Here is a 15,699-nt window from a genome sequence, read left to right on the forward strand (position 1 = left end):
AAAGCATTCATCCTGGGCAGCAGGGGCTCCCTTCCTGACTTGCTGAGACCCGGAAGAGCCTGGCTTCAGCCTCTTAACACGTCCATGCGAATACAGAAACACTTTCATTGAGTTGAAAAACAGAAAGCACACCAACTATTAATTAATAAAAACAGCCTCCTGATGCTTAGAACTCAGCAAACAGAAAGGCTTCTGATGATTATTCATTTCTTTGCTTCTCTTGCACTATCTTTTCTACTCAAATAAAGGTGTTTTGAAAAGAAGAGCTTCACCGTTTCTAGGCTCTGAAGTCAGAAAAGAAAAAAACTTTTTCAACCACCCCTATGACATTTTTCTCTCTGGGGAGAGGGGCAGGGATGGCAGACAGGAAGGACAAGCATTGGTTGAGCGCCAACTTGATACCCAGGACCGTGCTGGGCATTTTACTCACGGCCCCTTTAATTTAATCTTCCCACCAACCCACTTTACAGATGGGAAAGCTGAGGCTCGTGCAGGCTCTGCCTGGAGACACAGCCAATTTGCCAATAGGCTGATTGGCACCCAGAGTCTATGTATGCACACACATACACACTTGCCTGCATGCGCACAGTGTAGCAAGGTGAGAGGGATCCTGGACCGGGAGTCAGGTGACCTGAATGCTAGTCCCAGCTAAGCCACCAACTCACTGTGTGACCCTAGGAAATCACAGACTCTCTGAGGCCCCTTCCAGCCCTGACATCTTAGGGTCCACATGCGCCCTGGCTGGGAGGCCTGGTACTCAGCAGCTCCGGGCTACCTGCCAGTGCTCCTCCTCGTCCCCAACAGGATGTCTGCCCTCTCACTCCCCTGAGCAGCCTTACTCACACCAGGGGCTGGGAGCAGCCGGAAAAGTCTTAGCCCCCCTAGTGCCTTCTGCTCTCCCCTCTTCCCTGTTTTGCCCACATCCCTGCAGAAAGCACTAGGCTAGGATTGGCTGCAGAGCCCAGGGGCCACAGGCTCACTTGGGACTGAGTGCTGGCTCTACCACTCACCCACTATGTCTCCTGGGGCCAATGACTCAACCTCCCCGAGCTTGAGTCTCGCCTCCATTACTGGGCCCAGGATCGAAGTGCCTAGCAGGTAGTGAGTGCTCTCTAACCCATGGTTACAATGATTCATATTCACTACTTCCTGGGGGTGGGGGGGCTTCGAGGCTCCGTTTATGCTGAAAGCCACAACCTGAGGGTCCGCGGAGGGCAGAAATCCCGCCCAGGCACCACCCGCCACAGCTGTGGCCTGGAGGAAGGGGCGTTCTGCAGCTCACACAAAGGCCCCCGAGCTGCCCGGGGGCCGCTTGGCCCTGGGGCTGCTCCCAGTGGCAGAGGGGCTCCCATGCCTGATGGGATCCAGCATGTGGGACCAGAGGGCCTGGAGGCGGGCCGGCACCTAACCGGGAGGGCGGACACTCACCGAGCAGCTGGACGCCCCGCGTGAGGCCGTAGACGTCCACCAGGGCCCAGAGCGGGTCGGCCGTGCGGACCCCGTTGAAGAAGAGCATGGCAGCCGAGTCGTTGATGCGGTAGAACACACGGCCCTTCTTGTCCACCCAGAAGGCGATGATGTTGCCCTCGTTGGCAAACTCCTCGGGCAGCGCCTTGGCCCAGAAGCCGCTCTGGGACACCAGGTCGGGGCAGGCGTACTTGGGCAGCGAGTCGGGGTGGATGCGGGAGGGGTCCTTGCTCGTGAAGCCCAGGCGCAGAGCCCCGCTCCAGCAGCACTGCTTCTTGGTGATCTGGGCGGAAGGCAGCTGGCCTCAGACAGCCTCTCGCTCCCTCTCAGGGAGCCCCAGGGGACGGGAGCGCGCCCTTCTCCGCAGACCCCCTCCCATGGGAGTCACATCACCCCGGATCACCCACCACTCAGGCTCCTTTCCCTCCCCCAGGAGCCCTCCCACCAGTCTGGTGAGAGCTACTGGTCCCCATGGCTACTCCCCTCCCCCGTTCCTTCTTTGTCACACAGGGAAGGTTGAGAAAGGAGTAAGGAAGAGGGAAGAGAAAGAGGAGAGACTAGCAAGAGTAGAAATGGCAGCAGAGAGAAAGAGAAGGGGCCAGTGTGTAGTAATGGCTGTGGCAGAAGGCAGTGCCTGGGGGAGAAAGCTCAGAGGCCCAGGGGGATACAGTGATGGAGAGCAGGGAGGGAGGCCCCACCTTCAGCCTGACTTGCTCGTAGATGAGGACTGGGCGGTTACTGAAGGTGATGGCATTGCAGAAGCTGGCCTGCCTCTTAACGGCCTTGTGGCTGAGGTCCATGAGGATCTGGGAGCCCTTGGTGTGTGGGTGGAAGAGCAGCGGCGTGGCTGGGAGCCCCCCGCCAGGCAGCACCGGGGGGCAGTGCTTCTGCTTGTGGTGGCATCGGTGAGAGGTGACAGGGAAGGGGCCCCCGATGGAGTCTGCAAAGGAACAAGCCACAGTGTCAGAGAACTTGGCAGTCCAAGAGCTGGACCAGGCTCCCCTAGGGAAGGGCAGAGGGCTGGTGCATAAGCAGAAGTCACTCCACTGCCCAGTATTTCCACCATCATTGCCACACACCACCACCACGTTTTGCCACCATCCTTTTCCTGCTACCATCTATTGCCATTCCCACTTCACTATTCACCACCATGTACCATCACCCTTCACCCATCACCTCCCAGCACTGCCATCTACCCTCATCCTTCACCCATCACCATCATCTACCATCATCCTCCACCATCCCATCACCACCATCTTCCCTCCTCATTCACCCGTCACCTCCCAGCACTGCCATCTACCCTCATCCTTCACCCATCACCATCATCTACCATCATCTTCCACCATCCCATCACCACCATCTTCCCTCATCGTTCATCCGTCACCTCCCAGCACTGCCATCTACCCTCATCCTTCACCCATCACCATCATCTACCATCATCTTCCACCGTCCCCTCCTATCACCACATCTACCCTCATCATTCACCCATCACCTCCCACCACCACCATCTACCACTGTCCTTGACTCTCACCTCCCGCCACCACTACCTACCATTGTCCTTCACCCATAACCTCTCTGCCTGACCACCACCAACTACCATCTACTGTTCCTCACTAGTATTTACCACCATCTATCTTCCACCATCTATCATTGTGATAAATCACTGTTTACTACAAACGCCCACCACCATTCTCTGTCACTCACTACCACCATCATTTATTTTATTCAACAAATATTCATTACATATCTGCTGAATACCAACCCCTTTCCTGGGCACTGGAGACATAGGCATGAAACATACATGTATCCTGTCCTCAAGAAGCCAACAGTCCAGGAAGGGAGATAAGACATGGACAGAAATTGCAATACAAATGGCCGACGGTGGTAAGTGCCAAAAGGACGTACAGGCAGGTCACTTCTCAGGAAGGCCTCCTGGAGAAGGGGGAGAAGGCACTGGAGCGGGGCTGACAAGGCTGGAGTGCAGTGAACACATGACTGTGGGGCTGCCATGAAGACCAGGAAGTGTGGAGGGACCGCCTCTGCAGCGACAGACCCAGGACCACACCCATGTCTTCCTACCTAGGTTGCCTTCTTGCTTTCCCCTCTCGTGCCTGCAACATCTCAGACACAGGTGGGCCTCTTCACCGAGTTTCCTAACGGACCTCAGATCTGCCTCAAGAGCACCTGACCAGGGAGGGATACAGCTTTCTTCCACAGACAGCCCTACTGCACCCCAAAACAGGACAGAGTACAGCACAGGGCTTGGTCCAGGAGAAGGCGCTTTACAAACATGAAGCTGGCATCCAGGAGACAGGGCAGAGAGAGGAAAGAATATGGGATGAGGTGTTGGGTGGCTTGTGTCTGTCACTACCTGGCTGTGTGAGCTTGGGGAAGTGACTTCCCCTCTCTGGCACAATGGACGGTCTCCACCCTGTGGCTCTAAGACATCTATCAGCAGCACTGGCAGCATTAATGCGCAGCCTTGGTGGTTGAGGGCAAGGGAGGGGAGGTGTTCATTTCTTCCCCAAGACCCTATGCCACCCATCAGGAAGGGCAGCCCCTGCCCATGCCATCGTCTTAAGGAAAGAGCGACATGGAGGATGGGGAAGATGGAGGCGGGGAAGTGGAAAGCCACAGAATGTGACAGAGGCCTTCTGGGATCAAACTTTGGCCCCTGAGAGGCAGAAATTTAATAACACAGAAAGCTCGGTTAGCATGGGTGTACCCAGAGGCCCTCCACTCCCTAAAGGGGAGGAGGGGTTTCCAGGAAGGAGAGGAAGACGGGGGGGGGGGGGGGGGGGGGGGGGAGTGAGGGAGGGACCCCAGAGGCTAGAAAGCCCAGACTTCAGTCCAGGCTGTATTTGCATTGGTTTGCATAATTTTGCATCTTCGCTTCCTCTTTCCCAGAGGGCCCCAGACACCAGTGTCCGCAGTCCAGGGCCAGCCAGACACCCTGTGTGTCAGCCTCCAGGCCTCCCTGGAGCAGCTTCCTGTATGCGGCGCCCATGAGGAGGGAGGCTGGGGGGGTTGGGGACACAAGGAGGAACTCGCCTTGCTCTCACTAAGGAGAAAAGACTGGAATTGCTAACAGTGCTCAAGGCTTTGAGAACCGCCAAGCAGCGAAGGTTGAAATTGCTCTGAGGAGGCCCAGATAGTCTGGGAAGGCTACCTGGAAGAGGCTGAGTGGCCCCTGGATAGAGCAGAGCAGGGGAGGTCATTCCAGGGAAGGGAATAGTTGGGGTGAAGCACAGAGTGTGGCACTGGCTACAGGTGCCCTGCCTGGAAGAGGTGCCCTTGGGGCTCAGGCCAGCCTAAGACACAGCTTGACTCTTGGTTTTAAAAAAATACCTGCTGGTGAAAGGTAACATTACACATTGTTTAGGGATGTGTACATATGTAGAAATGAAAGCATAAAGGAAAAAAATACCTGCTGGGTGAATGGATAACAGGGTACAGCTATACAATGGAATACTACTCAGCAGTGAAAAAGACAAGAACTACTGATATGAGCAGCAACATGGATAAATGTCAAAATAAGTATGCCGAGTGAAAGAAGGCAGCTTTAAATAAAACATACACGATCCATGGAGTAACTGCAGGGCCTCCCTTCCTTTCAAAGCCTTCCTCTCCCTCCACACTGTCCCACTATATCAATTCTAGGAAACGCACGCTAAGCTACAGTGATAACGAGAGATTGGCAGTCACCTGAGGACGGTGGCGGGAGGGAGGGAGGAATTACTAAGGAGCACAAGGGAGCATTTGGGGTGATGGATGTGTTTCCTATCTTGACGGTGGTGATGGTTTCATGGGTGTACACAAATGACAAAAGCCATCCAGTTACACACTTTAAACATGTGTGGTTTGGTGTATGTCAACTATCCCTCAATAAAGCAGTATTTTAAGCGTGCTGTGCCCAGCAGCTGCTTAGAGCCTCTTCTAGGAGAGGCCTCCCCAGCCTCCACTCAGAACCCAAGGACCAACTGCAGGGCCTCAGCTTCCTTCAAAAAAGCTTCCTCTTCTTCCCATCCATCCCGGCCGGGGTCCTAGGGCCCCGGGTAAAGGTCCAGAAAACACTGGCTCTGGGCAAATATGGTGGAGACGCTGAGGGACCAAAGAGCCAGGCCCTGGAAGCACCATTCCCCAGGGCCTCCCTTCCACAGGGAGGGTGTTGGGTGGGCAAGGGCAGCACAGGCCCAACCACGCTGGCTGCCAGCAGGACCGATGGAGAACAGGGGATGTGGGAACCCTGTTCCCTGGCGGCACGATGTGCACCCGGATGTGTGGCCTCAAAAAGGCATACACATACACCTGTGAGCACATGAAGGTAACCCAGACGCTAGGAGACATGGTGGGAGAGAGACTCTCCCTTAGACCAGGAAGCCCACATTTACATATGAACTGTGTGCACAGGCATGTATTCACGTACACACGGATGCACAAAACAGTACACATAAACACACGCCCAGCACACACAGGCCGTGCACCTAATAACAATGGCAGCCATTCATCAAGAGCTAACACGGGCCAGGCTCTGCACTGGAAGTTCTACACACACTTACTGGTCTCACCCTCACAGCAAACTTAGGAGGGAGGGAGGGACATTCCCAGCCCATTTTACTGATGATGAATCTGAGCCTCAGAGAGACTGAGGGGCTTGCCCAAGGTCACACAGCCACAGGAAGGGGCTCTAGGAGCCAAACCCAGGCAATCTGACTGTAGGGCCTGTGTTTTAACCATTAAGCATTAACAGCCAAGAAAGCACAGGTTTGGTGTGCTGGATGCATTTTTTTTAAATACACATTAAAATATGGTCAAAACTGTAAAATATGGAAAAAATGTTCATCCATGTATCACGTCAAGGCATCTCTTGGAGCATGCTGGGGGAGACGTGGCATTCTAGTATGCTGCTGTCATCACACCTGTGTGGATGCCACCAAAACACAGAAATACACACCATGGGTTGGTTGGTTTGGGCAGGGAAGGACTGGCCCTGAGCTAACATCTGTTGCCAATCTTCCTCTCTTTTTTTTTTCCTTTCCCCAGAGCCCCAGTGCCTGGTTGTATATCCCAGTTGTAAGTCCTTCTAGTTCTTCTATGTGAGCCGCCACCACAGCATGGCAACTGACAGATGGGGGGAGTGGTTCCACGACCAGGAAAGGAACCTGGGCTGCTGAAGTGGTGGGAGCGCCGAACTTTAACCCCTAGGTCATCAGGTCTGGCTGCACACCACGTTTTCATGCACTGCCCTGAGACATGGCTGATAGGATGCAGCACGGTGCAGCCAATGTGGGAAATGGCTTGGCAGTTTCTTATAAAGTTAAACAGCTACCATGCAACTCAGCAGTCACACTCGTGGGCAGTGACCCAAGAGAAATGAAAACACACCCACACAATGACCTGGACACAAAGGTACGGCAGCTTTATTCATAATAACCAAAAACTGGAAACACCTCGAATGTCCTTCAGCAGGTGAATAGACAAAGAAAACGTGGTACATCGCCACAATGAATACTACTCAGCAATAAAAATGAACGGAGCTGTGATACAACGAGAAGGAACCTCAAAAGCAGGCTAAGTGAAAGAGACCAGACTCGAAAGGCCACATGCGGTCTGACTCCATCTGTACAACATTCTGGAAAAAGCAAAATGATAGAGGTAGAAAGATCAGTGGGTATCGGAGTTTGGGGACAGGAAGAGAGGTGACTATGCAGCAGCACAAAGGACGTTTCTATGGTGACAGAAATGTTCTATATCTTAATTGTGGTAGTAGTTACACAACTTAGGCATTTGTCAAAAGTCACTAAATTATATACTTAAAAAGGATGAATTTTATTGTCTATAAATTATATGTCAAAAGCAACAACAATTACAAACCAGACCTTCCTTAAGATGGAGGAGAGGCCGGCTGGAATCCTGACCACCACGGCCCCCATCACCCCACCGCAGTGTTTGGACCACCTTACAGGAGACCCCAAGGCCTGGTCTGCCTGCCGCTCTCAGCCTTAAGTTCCTTCCACACCTGTGAGGCAGGGGTGCTGTTCCCTGCCCGCTCTGGGTACGAGGAGAGCGCTCTGGGAGCTGCGAAGCACCTTCATGGATCCCGGGGCCTGCAAGGTCGCATGCTGCCTCCCTGGGCCCCCAGTGAGGTCTCCGAGGCTGTGAGGACAGCCCTGGATGCAGGGGCTGCCTGGGCACTGTCCTCAGCCCCATCTCTGTATCTCAAGCATGCTGCGTGCTCAACACCCACCAAGCCACCTTTGTAGGGATGACTTGAAAACCCTCTCTGGCCCGCCGAGCATCTCCTGCCCACGGACCACCGTCACTTGCCACTTAGCAGGCCCCAGCTGAAGTCCTGACAGTAACCCACCAGCCCCACCGTGCCCCCCAGGCCCCAGTGGAGTCTTGGAGCATTCCACACCCAACCTGCCAATCCCACCTCAGAAATAAATATCCCTGGGCCCTGCCCGCTCCTGGCCTCCTGTTGCCATGGTCCTAGGCCCCGCCTCATCACTTCTGGAACAAAGGCCAGGACCACCCTGTATAGCCACATAGGCTTCTGTGCTGCACACCTCCGGGGGTGCCATTTTCAAGGACTACAATAGGAATGATGCCCTCAGAGTGTCCAATATGGCAGCCCGGACCTGGGTGAGCACCACCGCCCCACCCCCTGCTGTCCCTGTTTCTGCTGTCTCCCTCTTCCATCTCAGCTGACATTACTATCTAGGAGGAGGAAGGAGAAAGGCAAAATGAATTAATCCTGAGTACGACTCTGATACAAAGTGCCAGAGGGCAGCTGGGGGCAGGGCTTCTTCCCCATACCATCCAAAAGGGTTCCCTTACTGCACTTTGATGTACACCATGACCCCTTAAGGTCCCCATTCTATAGAGGAGTTGCGATTCAAACTGGTTAACCAACTTGCTGAGGTCACACAGTAATTAAGTGGTAGGGCTGGAACCTGAACCCTGATCTTCCAATGCCATGTCCAGAGTCCTTTACGCTACTCAGCATCTAATACTAGAGCTCATTTTCCCCATGAGTCCAAGATGGCAGGCACAGTGGGAAAAGACTGTGTGGAGGAGGTGCTGGCCAGTCCCAGCTGAGGGAGCGGCCACATCAAAGGGCCTCAAGATGCTGGGCCTGCGCACTGCACAACTGCTCCCCCAGTGGCCAACGCTCCTGGGTGGAGCCCCATCTGGCTCACCGCAGAGCTCCTAGGGAGCCCCCGCCCCACTTAGTGACAGTTTTACGAGCTTCTCGGGAGCCACAGTGGGGGCACCTCACTCAGGCGAGGCTGCTGCTGACAAAATGGAAACTCCCCCACAGCCCATTCCTCCTGGGCATTTATGAGCTGCCAGACACAAGCCTACCCAGCCCTCCCGTGACCCTCAGCCAGCTCTGGACCGCATTCCTGCCTCTTGATGGGATCCCAGTGAGAGAGGCCCGGGCACAATGTAGCCTCTTGAGTGAGCTCCCCACTGCCCCAGAACCATGCTGGCAGAGCCCCAGATGCCTGGGCAGGGCTCAGCCGGGCTGCCCAGGAGAGACAGGGAGAGACCAACACTAATGACAATGACCAACCTCTGTGTGGCTTAACAGGCAGTGTCTTCATTATGCCCCCAATGCCACGATGAGACAGGTCCTCGCCAAGGTCACCCAGCCAGAGTAAAGAGCCCAGATCTGAACCCAGCCCGCTGCCTCCAAACCCACAGCTCCGTCACGAACTGTGAGACCTCCAGGAGGCTCAGTGTTCTCATCCGTAAAATAGGGTCACACAGACCTTCTTCATGGGACTCTTGTGAGGATTAAATGAGATGAGGCATGTAAAACTAACTCAGTAAGTGGTTGCCAGAAGAAGAAGAATTGTTATATATAATAGTTGTTAATAATTATATTGATAGTTAATAGTTATTAATAATTATATAACAATACTACTAATAATTATCGCTATTGACATCCATCTGTACTCTCCACCCCTTTGCTCAAGCCGTTGCCCCTGCCCCAGGTATCTTCTCGCCCTGCCCCACCTGCACCTCTCCAAATCCCACCCATGTGTCAAGGCCCAGCTGAATCCCACTGTGTTCAAGATCACCTCCTTCTGAACCCACGGCCCTGAATACCAGTGCTGGCATGATCCTTTGCATCCCCTATGAGGGAGGCTTGTCTCCCTTTCTGGACAATGGGACGGGGCAAAGAGCATGGGCACTGGAGGCAGGAGGCCCTGGCCTCAAACCCTGGCCATGCCACAGATTTGTTGTGTGACTTGGGGCAAGTCGCTTCACCTCTCTGAACCTTGCTTGCTTTCTCCATAAAACAGAGTCATCATAGCTGCCCTGCCCACTTCTCCAGGTTGTTGTGAGGACCCAATGAGTTCACAGATGTGAAAGAATTCTGCAAACTTTAACACCTGATCCCAACATAAGGTCTTATTTTTTCTTATAAAAGCAACCGCCACTGCCATAGGAAATGATCAGCTCCTTTCAGCCCAGTGGGAGGCCGGCCACTTCTGCTTTATCTTATCCCAAACGCCCTAATCCCAGATTGCCAGGTGGCCCTGATTTGGACTAGCTTATATGCATTCATTGAATAGGGCTCTCACTGGGCAGAAGACTTTGGGAGTGAGCTGGAAGGGTGGGAGAGCAGATGGGGAGGGGGCTTGGGTGAGAGATGACTGTAAAACTGGGCAGATGTGAACATCTCCGGGTTTCTTAATGGGGCCCACCCCCCTCACCTGGCTCTTGCCTCCAAGCTTGGCCCAAGCCCATTTCTCTCCTGGGAACCTTTCCTTCCTCATTCCCACCTACCTGCCTGCCTTTCTCTCACCGATCCTTCGGACCTTGATTTTAAAGCTCACTTTCTCCCAGAAGTCTCTCTGGCCCCAGACCATATTAGGGGCCCTGCTATGGACCTTCAGGGACCCCAGCCGCCCCTAACAGAGCATCCAGCACCCAAGCAGCCTTTCTCAACTCTGATTCCTCCACAGAATTAAGCCCAAATGCCCTGGGGCATCCACTGTATGCAACGCCCTGCCTTGTCTTCTCTATACCCAGAAGGGTCTGGTTATGTGCCATCCTTGGGAGAACTGAGAAAAGAGTCACTCAGATCATTTTCTGTCTTCTGGACACTGCTTTCCAGCTAGGAAAGTCTGCAGGGTTATGGGTGTCTGTCTCCCAGAGGCACCGTGAGCCTCCTGAGGGCAGAGGCTGTTGTCTTTTTTTACTGCTGTTTCCCCAGGGCCTAGCTCAGAGCAACAGCAGGTGCTCAGCAAAAGCTGAAGGAATGGCCACCACTCAATTCTTCAGACCCCGGATCAATTGGCAAATGTCCAGGGAGCACCCACTTTGTGCCTTGCCCTGTCTGGTATCCTGGGGAGAAATTAGAGAAAAAGAGACTAAAGGAACAGCTTCCCTTACTGCTCAGCACCAAGATCCCACAACACTTGCCTGACTACAGCCCTGCCTGCTCAAGAACCTTCAATAACTCCCTACTTGCCTGCAGGAAAAAGGAGAAAAGGAAGGTCATGAGAGTTGATTCTTTCCTGTGTGTCAGATACTGCACCTGATGCCGTCCATAAACAAGCTCATCTCACCCTCCCAATCCCGGCAGGATAGGTGTGCATGGGAAGCAGCCTCTAACATGGCCCCAGTGATCCCACATCCACCTCCCGACAGTCATCGCTTTCGTAATCCCCTCCCCTTGCGTGTGAAGTGAACCTAGCAACTGGCTTCTAACGCAGTGAACACGGCTGAAGTAATGGGATGTCACTCCCTAGACCGGGTTATAGAAAACCTTTGACCTCCATCTTAGTTACTCTCTCTCGCCTCCCTTGGGTCTCTCCCTCTGTGGGGAGCCGGCCGCCGTGTCGTGAGGTAGCCCCATGGGGAAACCGAGTGGTGAGGGACCAAGGACTGCCCATAACTATGTGAGTAAGCTGGGCTATGGACCCCTCTCCAGGCAAGCCTTCCGAGGAGACCACAGCCCCGGCCAACAACTTGACTGCAGCCTCCCGAGAGACATTAAGCTGGGGGCACCTCCCTAAACCGTGTCAAGATTCCTGACCCACAGAAACTGTGGGATAGTCAAATGTTCGTTGTTTTAAGCCACTAACTTTTGGGGTAATTTGTTATATAGCAATAGATATGTTATGCAGCAATACAGTATCAATTAGTCCCATTTTATTGATAAGGAAGCAGAGGCTGTGAGAGGTAATAACTTGCCCAAGGTCACATAGCTGGTAAGGGGCAGCACTGGGCTCTGAATTCAGATCTGTCTCGCTGTGCAGCCGTCCTCAGGGAGCCCCAGCTAGCTGGCCAGCATGCTCAGCCCCGCCTCCCCTCCATGATCCCTCCTCCCCACCCTAGTCAGTTTCTCCATGACCGCTGCAGCCCCCATGTATGTACACCTTTGCTGCATGACTAGCACCCTATCGTCTCCTCCAGGGCGCCAGGCTAGGCATCCAGAGGCCCTGCTGCTCCCTGGAAGACTGAAGGAATTCATGACAATGAGGAGGCGAAGGAGAGTGGCAGGGAGTGGGCAGCATCGCACCTTCGTAGCCAAGTTCATCTTCACCCTGAGCCTCCTGCTCATTCACTCGGCGACATCCCAGTCTCTGACATGTCCAGCTGCCAGATGTGCATGCAGCTGTGCCTCCCAACATCCTCACTGCTGGGAGGGGACCAGAAGGGGATTCCAGATGCTAACTATTCCGGGTTCCGCTCCCTGTCCCTGTCTTCCCAGTGCCTCCCCCAAACCTGCCAGGCCTGAGAGAATGAGGGGGAGCGTGGCTCAGTCACATAAGTCCACACACCATGCAGACCATCGCCCTTAGTTCCCCTTACACAAATCCACACTCACTCGTGTGTAGGTGCGTGTACACACACAGCCAGTGGGTATGTCTAATGGCGAACACAAGCACCCAGGGAATATTCTGTCCCAGGGGCCTACCACGGCTGGAAGAGGCAGAAGATGCAATCTGGGTCCTTAGAGACAGCCAGGCACGTGTGTGTGTATGCACTCGTGAGCACCCACAGCCTGGAGGAGCCTCCGTGGAAACCTTCACAGAGGTACATCCACCAACAGAGAGCTTACTATGCAGCAGGTGGGTGGCCCTTTTTGCCCATTGGTTCACTTAATCCTTTCTACAGCCCTTCAGCGTAAATCTTACCATCCCCACCTTCAGAAGTGGACACTGAGACTCAGACTCAGATGAAGGGACTGACCCAAAGTCACACAGCCAGTAAAAGTGGAACAGGATTCGAACTCTCACCAAGAACACAGCCCACCTTACCCTTCCTCTCCAGCCTCGTCTGGCTTTATTGCCCAGCTCAGGCTGCACATCTGAAGCCGTCTCTGACAGCCGCATCCCACCTGCCCCGTCACGCCACCTGCAGCTCCAATGTCACGTGGTCCAGCAGCCAGGGCCTGTACCCCACACTATTCCCTCTCGCTCACTGACCAAGCGTCTGCTAGTGCCCATTGTGTGCCAGGCACTGGGCTGGGTTAAGACGGGTTAATACGGAGATGGATCCACCTGATCCACACCCTCCCAGAGCCCACAGCACGAGTGGGGTGTGTGTGCATGTGCACACATATGTTCACACACGTACCTGCCCGCTCTGGTGAGCTCACCTCGGCCTAAGCCTCCAGAGCTGCTGCCAGGAGTCAGACGGCTCCCTCTGAGCTAATCCCGGGTCTCAGAAGGCCCCTTGATACCCTTTCCGTGCTGTATGTTTGAGAATTAAGGAACCCAAGGAGAAGAAGTGGGGGGTCAGCTGTGGAAGGAACAAGACCTGGCTTCCCCTCTGAGCCACCAGCTATGTGACCTCAGCCGGACATTTCCCTTTCTGGGCCACAGCATCCCCTCTGTGAAAGGACATGGTGGGAACCAATCTCTCAGCCCCCTGCACCCCAGCATCTAGGGTTTGTTGGTCCAGAGACCAACCTAGATGTGGCCATGTACATCTGGGTGCATTTGTGTGTGTCATCGGCACATCAACCCCTCAGCAACGGGTCCATCCTTCCCTGGGGGGAGTGGTGAAGGAGGCACAGGAGGAAGCAGAAGGAAGGGGAGGGCAGGGGAGGGAAGGGGAGGGGAGGCATCCCAGTATTGCTGCTGCCTCCCTCTGTGCTCTCCCCACCCCCATCCTGCCCTCAAGACTGGGAACAGCTCTGGAAATCTGCCCGATGAAAGAGATCAAGCATGTAACTGCCGAAATCATTTTCCAAATGGTAATTAATTTCTCCCATGGGTCCCCTGCCAGGCTGGTCCCAGAGGAACCTGACTCGTCACCACCAGCCCTACCACACACACACACACACACTCACACACACACAAACACACTCTCAAACACACACACACAACTCGTGCAGAAACAGTGACATCTGCAGAATAACAAGGACATGTCACAGGCAGAGTACCACAAACGTGGCTGCTCACACATGGAAACGCAGACACAACAACACGAAATCCCCTGAACATTACACAGATAGATACACTTACACATCAAACACAAATACACAATCTGTGGACACCAGAAACACAGCCAGCCAGAACATGTCCACAAACACACTAGATAAACTCCACACACACACAGTCTCGGGTTACTCTGTCACTTTCCCTTCACCTCTCACTGTCACCAAGCCATCTAAAATCTTCAGCTTGAACCAGCCCACAGTGAAAATAACATCAAGAACTATGTAACTACGTCTTAGGGAGTCAGGCGGTGGGCTGAGTGCACCCGTGGGAAGGAGGAACCCCCCTGCATCTCTCACTTCCCCCAACTCACCGCCCAGGAGGAGGTGAAACCAGAGCCACCAGGGCAGCCCGTGCACAGGTGTGGGCACACGTAGGTGTGGACATGGGTGAGGACACGTGAGGACATGCACCCAGGGGTTCTGGCTAAGGTGCTCTGTGGGTACAGGGAAATACCCCCTCTCCACAACCCCCACCCCCATCTCTGGCTCATGTTGATGGTAGGCTGAGGCGGGGCCAGACCGCTTAGCAAGGGCCCAGCCTGAGTAGGGTGGTCCTGGCAAGCGGGTGGCCATCAAGGCAGATGAGACTTTTAATTAGCACTCACCAGTGGCCACCCAGCCTGGACGCCCAACTCCTAGAGTTCCCAGCATACCCCAAGTTATCCTCCTGTCCCACGGGGGAAGGGAGGGAATATGACCCTGGCCTCAGAATGCCTTTCTAAGCCCTTTTGCTTTTGCGCATGTTAAGTCGTTGCTCACATTGTCTTGTGTAACCCTCACAATAATCCTATGAGGAGGGTACTATTATTAGCCCCACTGACAGATGAGAAAACCGAGGCTCAGGAAGACACTCGCTGTAACGCACGTCTACCTACTCCAGAGCATGAGCTTTTGACGACCACCTACCATCTCGGGTGGTCTCGGGGTCCTCCCTCCCCTCTGAAGTCTGTGCTCCCACACAGCTGGGGGACAGCGTGCTGCGTCCTGAGCCTGTTCTGAAGGCCTCTAAGTCCTTCCCAGGCCACAGGCTTGCCCAAGTCTGACTCCAGTGGAAAATGCCAGTTGGCCCAGACCCTCTGCCAACAGGCCCCGCTGGGGCCAATGAGCCCTGAGAGGAGCTCCCGTCCCACAGACGGGCAGGGCCAGGCCCAGGTCAGCCCAGCCCGAGTCTCAGGCCAAGGCCCAGGCCACTGGCACTGCCCCTGGCCAGCTCCAGATTATGTGTCTTCAGGGCCTTCCATCTGTCACTTATCCCTCCAGGCCCAGGACAAAATTCATTTCCTTTTAAGAGAGCCAATGACTTGCTTTTCCCATGTCTCCTTCCATGCCTTTTTCTTTTTTAATTAGAAATTACTCTCTCAAAGTCCAGCACCTAGAAGGGGGAAGCCACCTGGTCACCAGTCCTGGCCACAGCTTCCCACTCACTCCTGCCATCACCGTCCTTCCTTCTTGGGCCTCTCCCAGGGTGCCAGTGCCCACTGGACCCAGCAGATGGAGGCTGCCCCATCTCCTAATACCCTGTCCGAGGGGGGAGGAGGGGCCACAGGGGAGTGTGGCAGGGACTCCGCAAGGTCAGCCCAGACTGTTCTAGAGTCAGCCAGTTTGTACAGGAACCCCAGCTCCCGGGGCCCAGCGATGACAAAGCAAGTCCCTGGGAAGGTTTCCCCTTGTGGGTCTGGTGTCACATCGTCCATGTTACTCCTAAGACCACAGCGCTCAAGCCAGGCAGATGAGGGCACAGGAGTCGGGCATGCAGGAGT

General features: G+C 54.4%; 1 protein-coding gene across 3 annotated transcripts in view; it reads right to left on the bottom strand.

Moving 5' to 3' along the window:
• The window catches only part of NEURL1 (neuralized E3 ubiquitin protein ligase 1), an 80,070-nt gene that overhangs the window by 18,118 nt on the left and 46,253 nt on the right, over nt 1-15,699 (bottom strand). For 2 of the 3 annotated variants that reach the window (XM_070557066.1, XM_070557077.1), the window contains exons 2-3: nt 2,166-2,407; nt 1,429-1,750 (exon numbers count right to left, since the gene is read on the bottom strand). In XM_070557066.1, coding sequence (XP_070413167.1) covers nt 1,429-1,750; nt 2,166-2,407 — 564 coding nt within the window. Of the gene's footprint in view, nt 1-1,428; nt 1,751-2,165; nt 2,408-13,071; nt 13,189-15,699 lie in introns of those variants that run through there. The other variant, XM_070557088.1, reaches the window with a different exon arrangement.

This window comes from Equus przewalskii, chromosome 1 (assembly GCF_037783145.1).
Source record: "Equus przewalskii isolate Varuska chromosome 1, EquPr2, whole genome shotgun sequence".
In the NCBI taxonomy this organism is placed as follows: domain Eukaryota; kingdom Metazoa; phylum Chordata; class Mammalia; order Perissodactyla; family Equidae; genus Equus; species Equus przewalskii.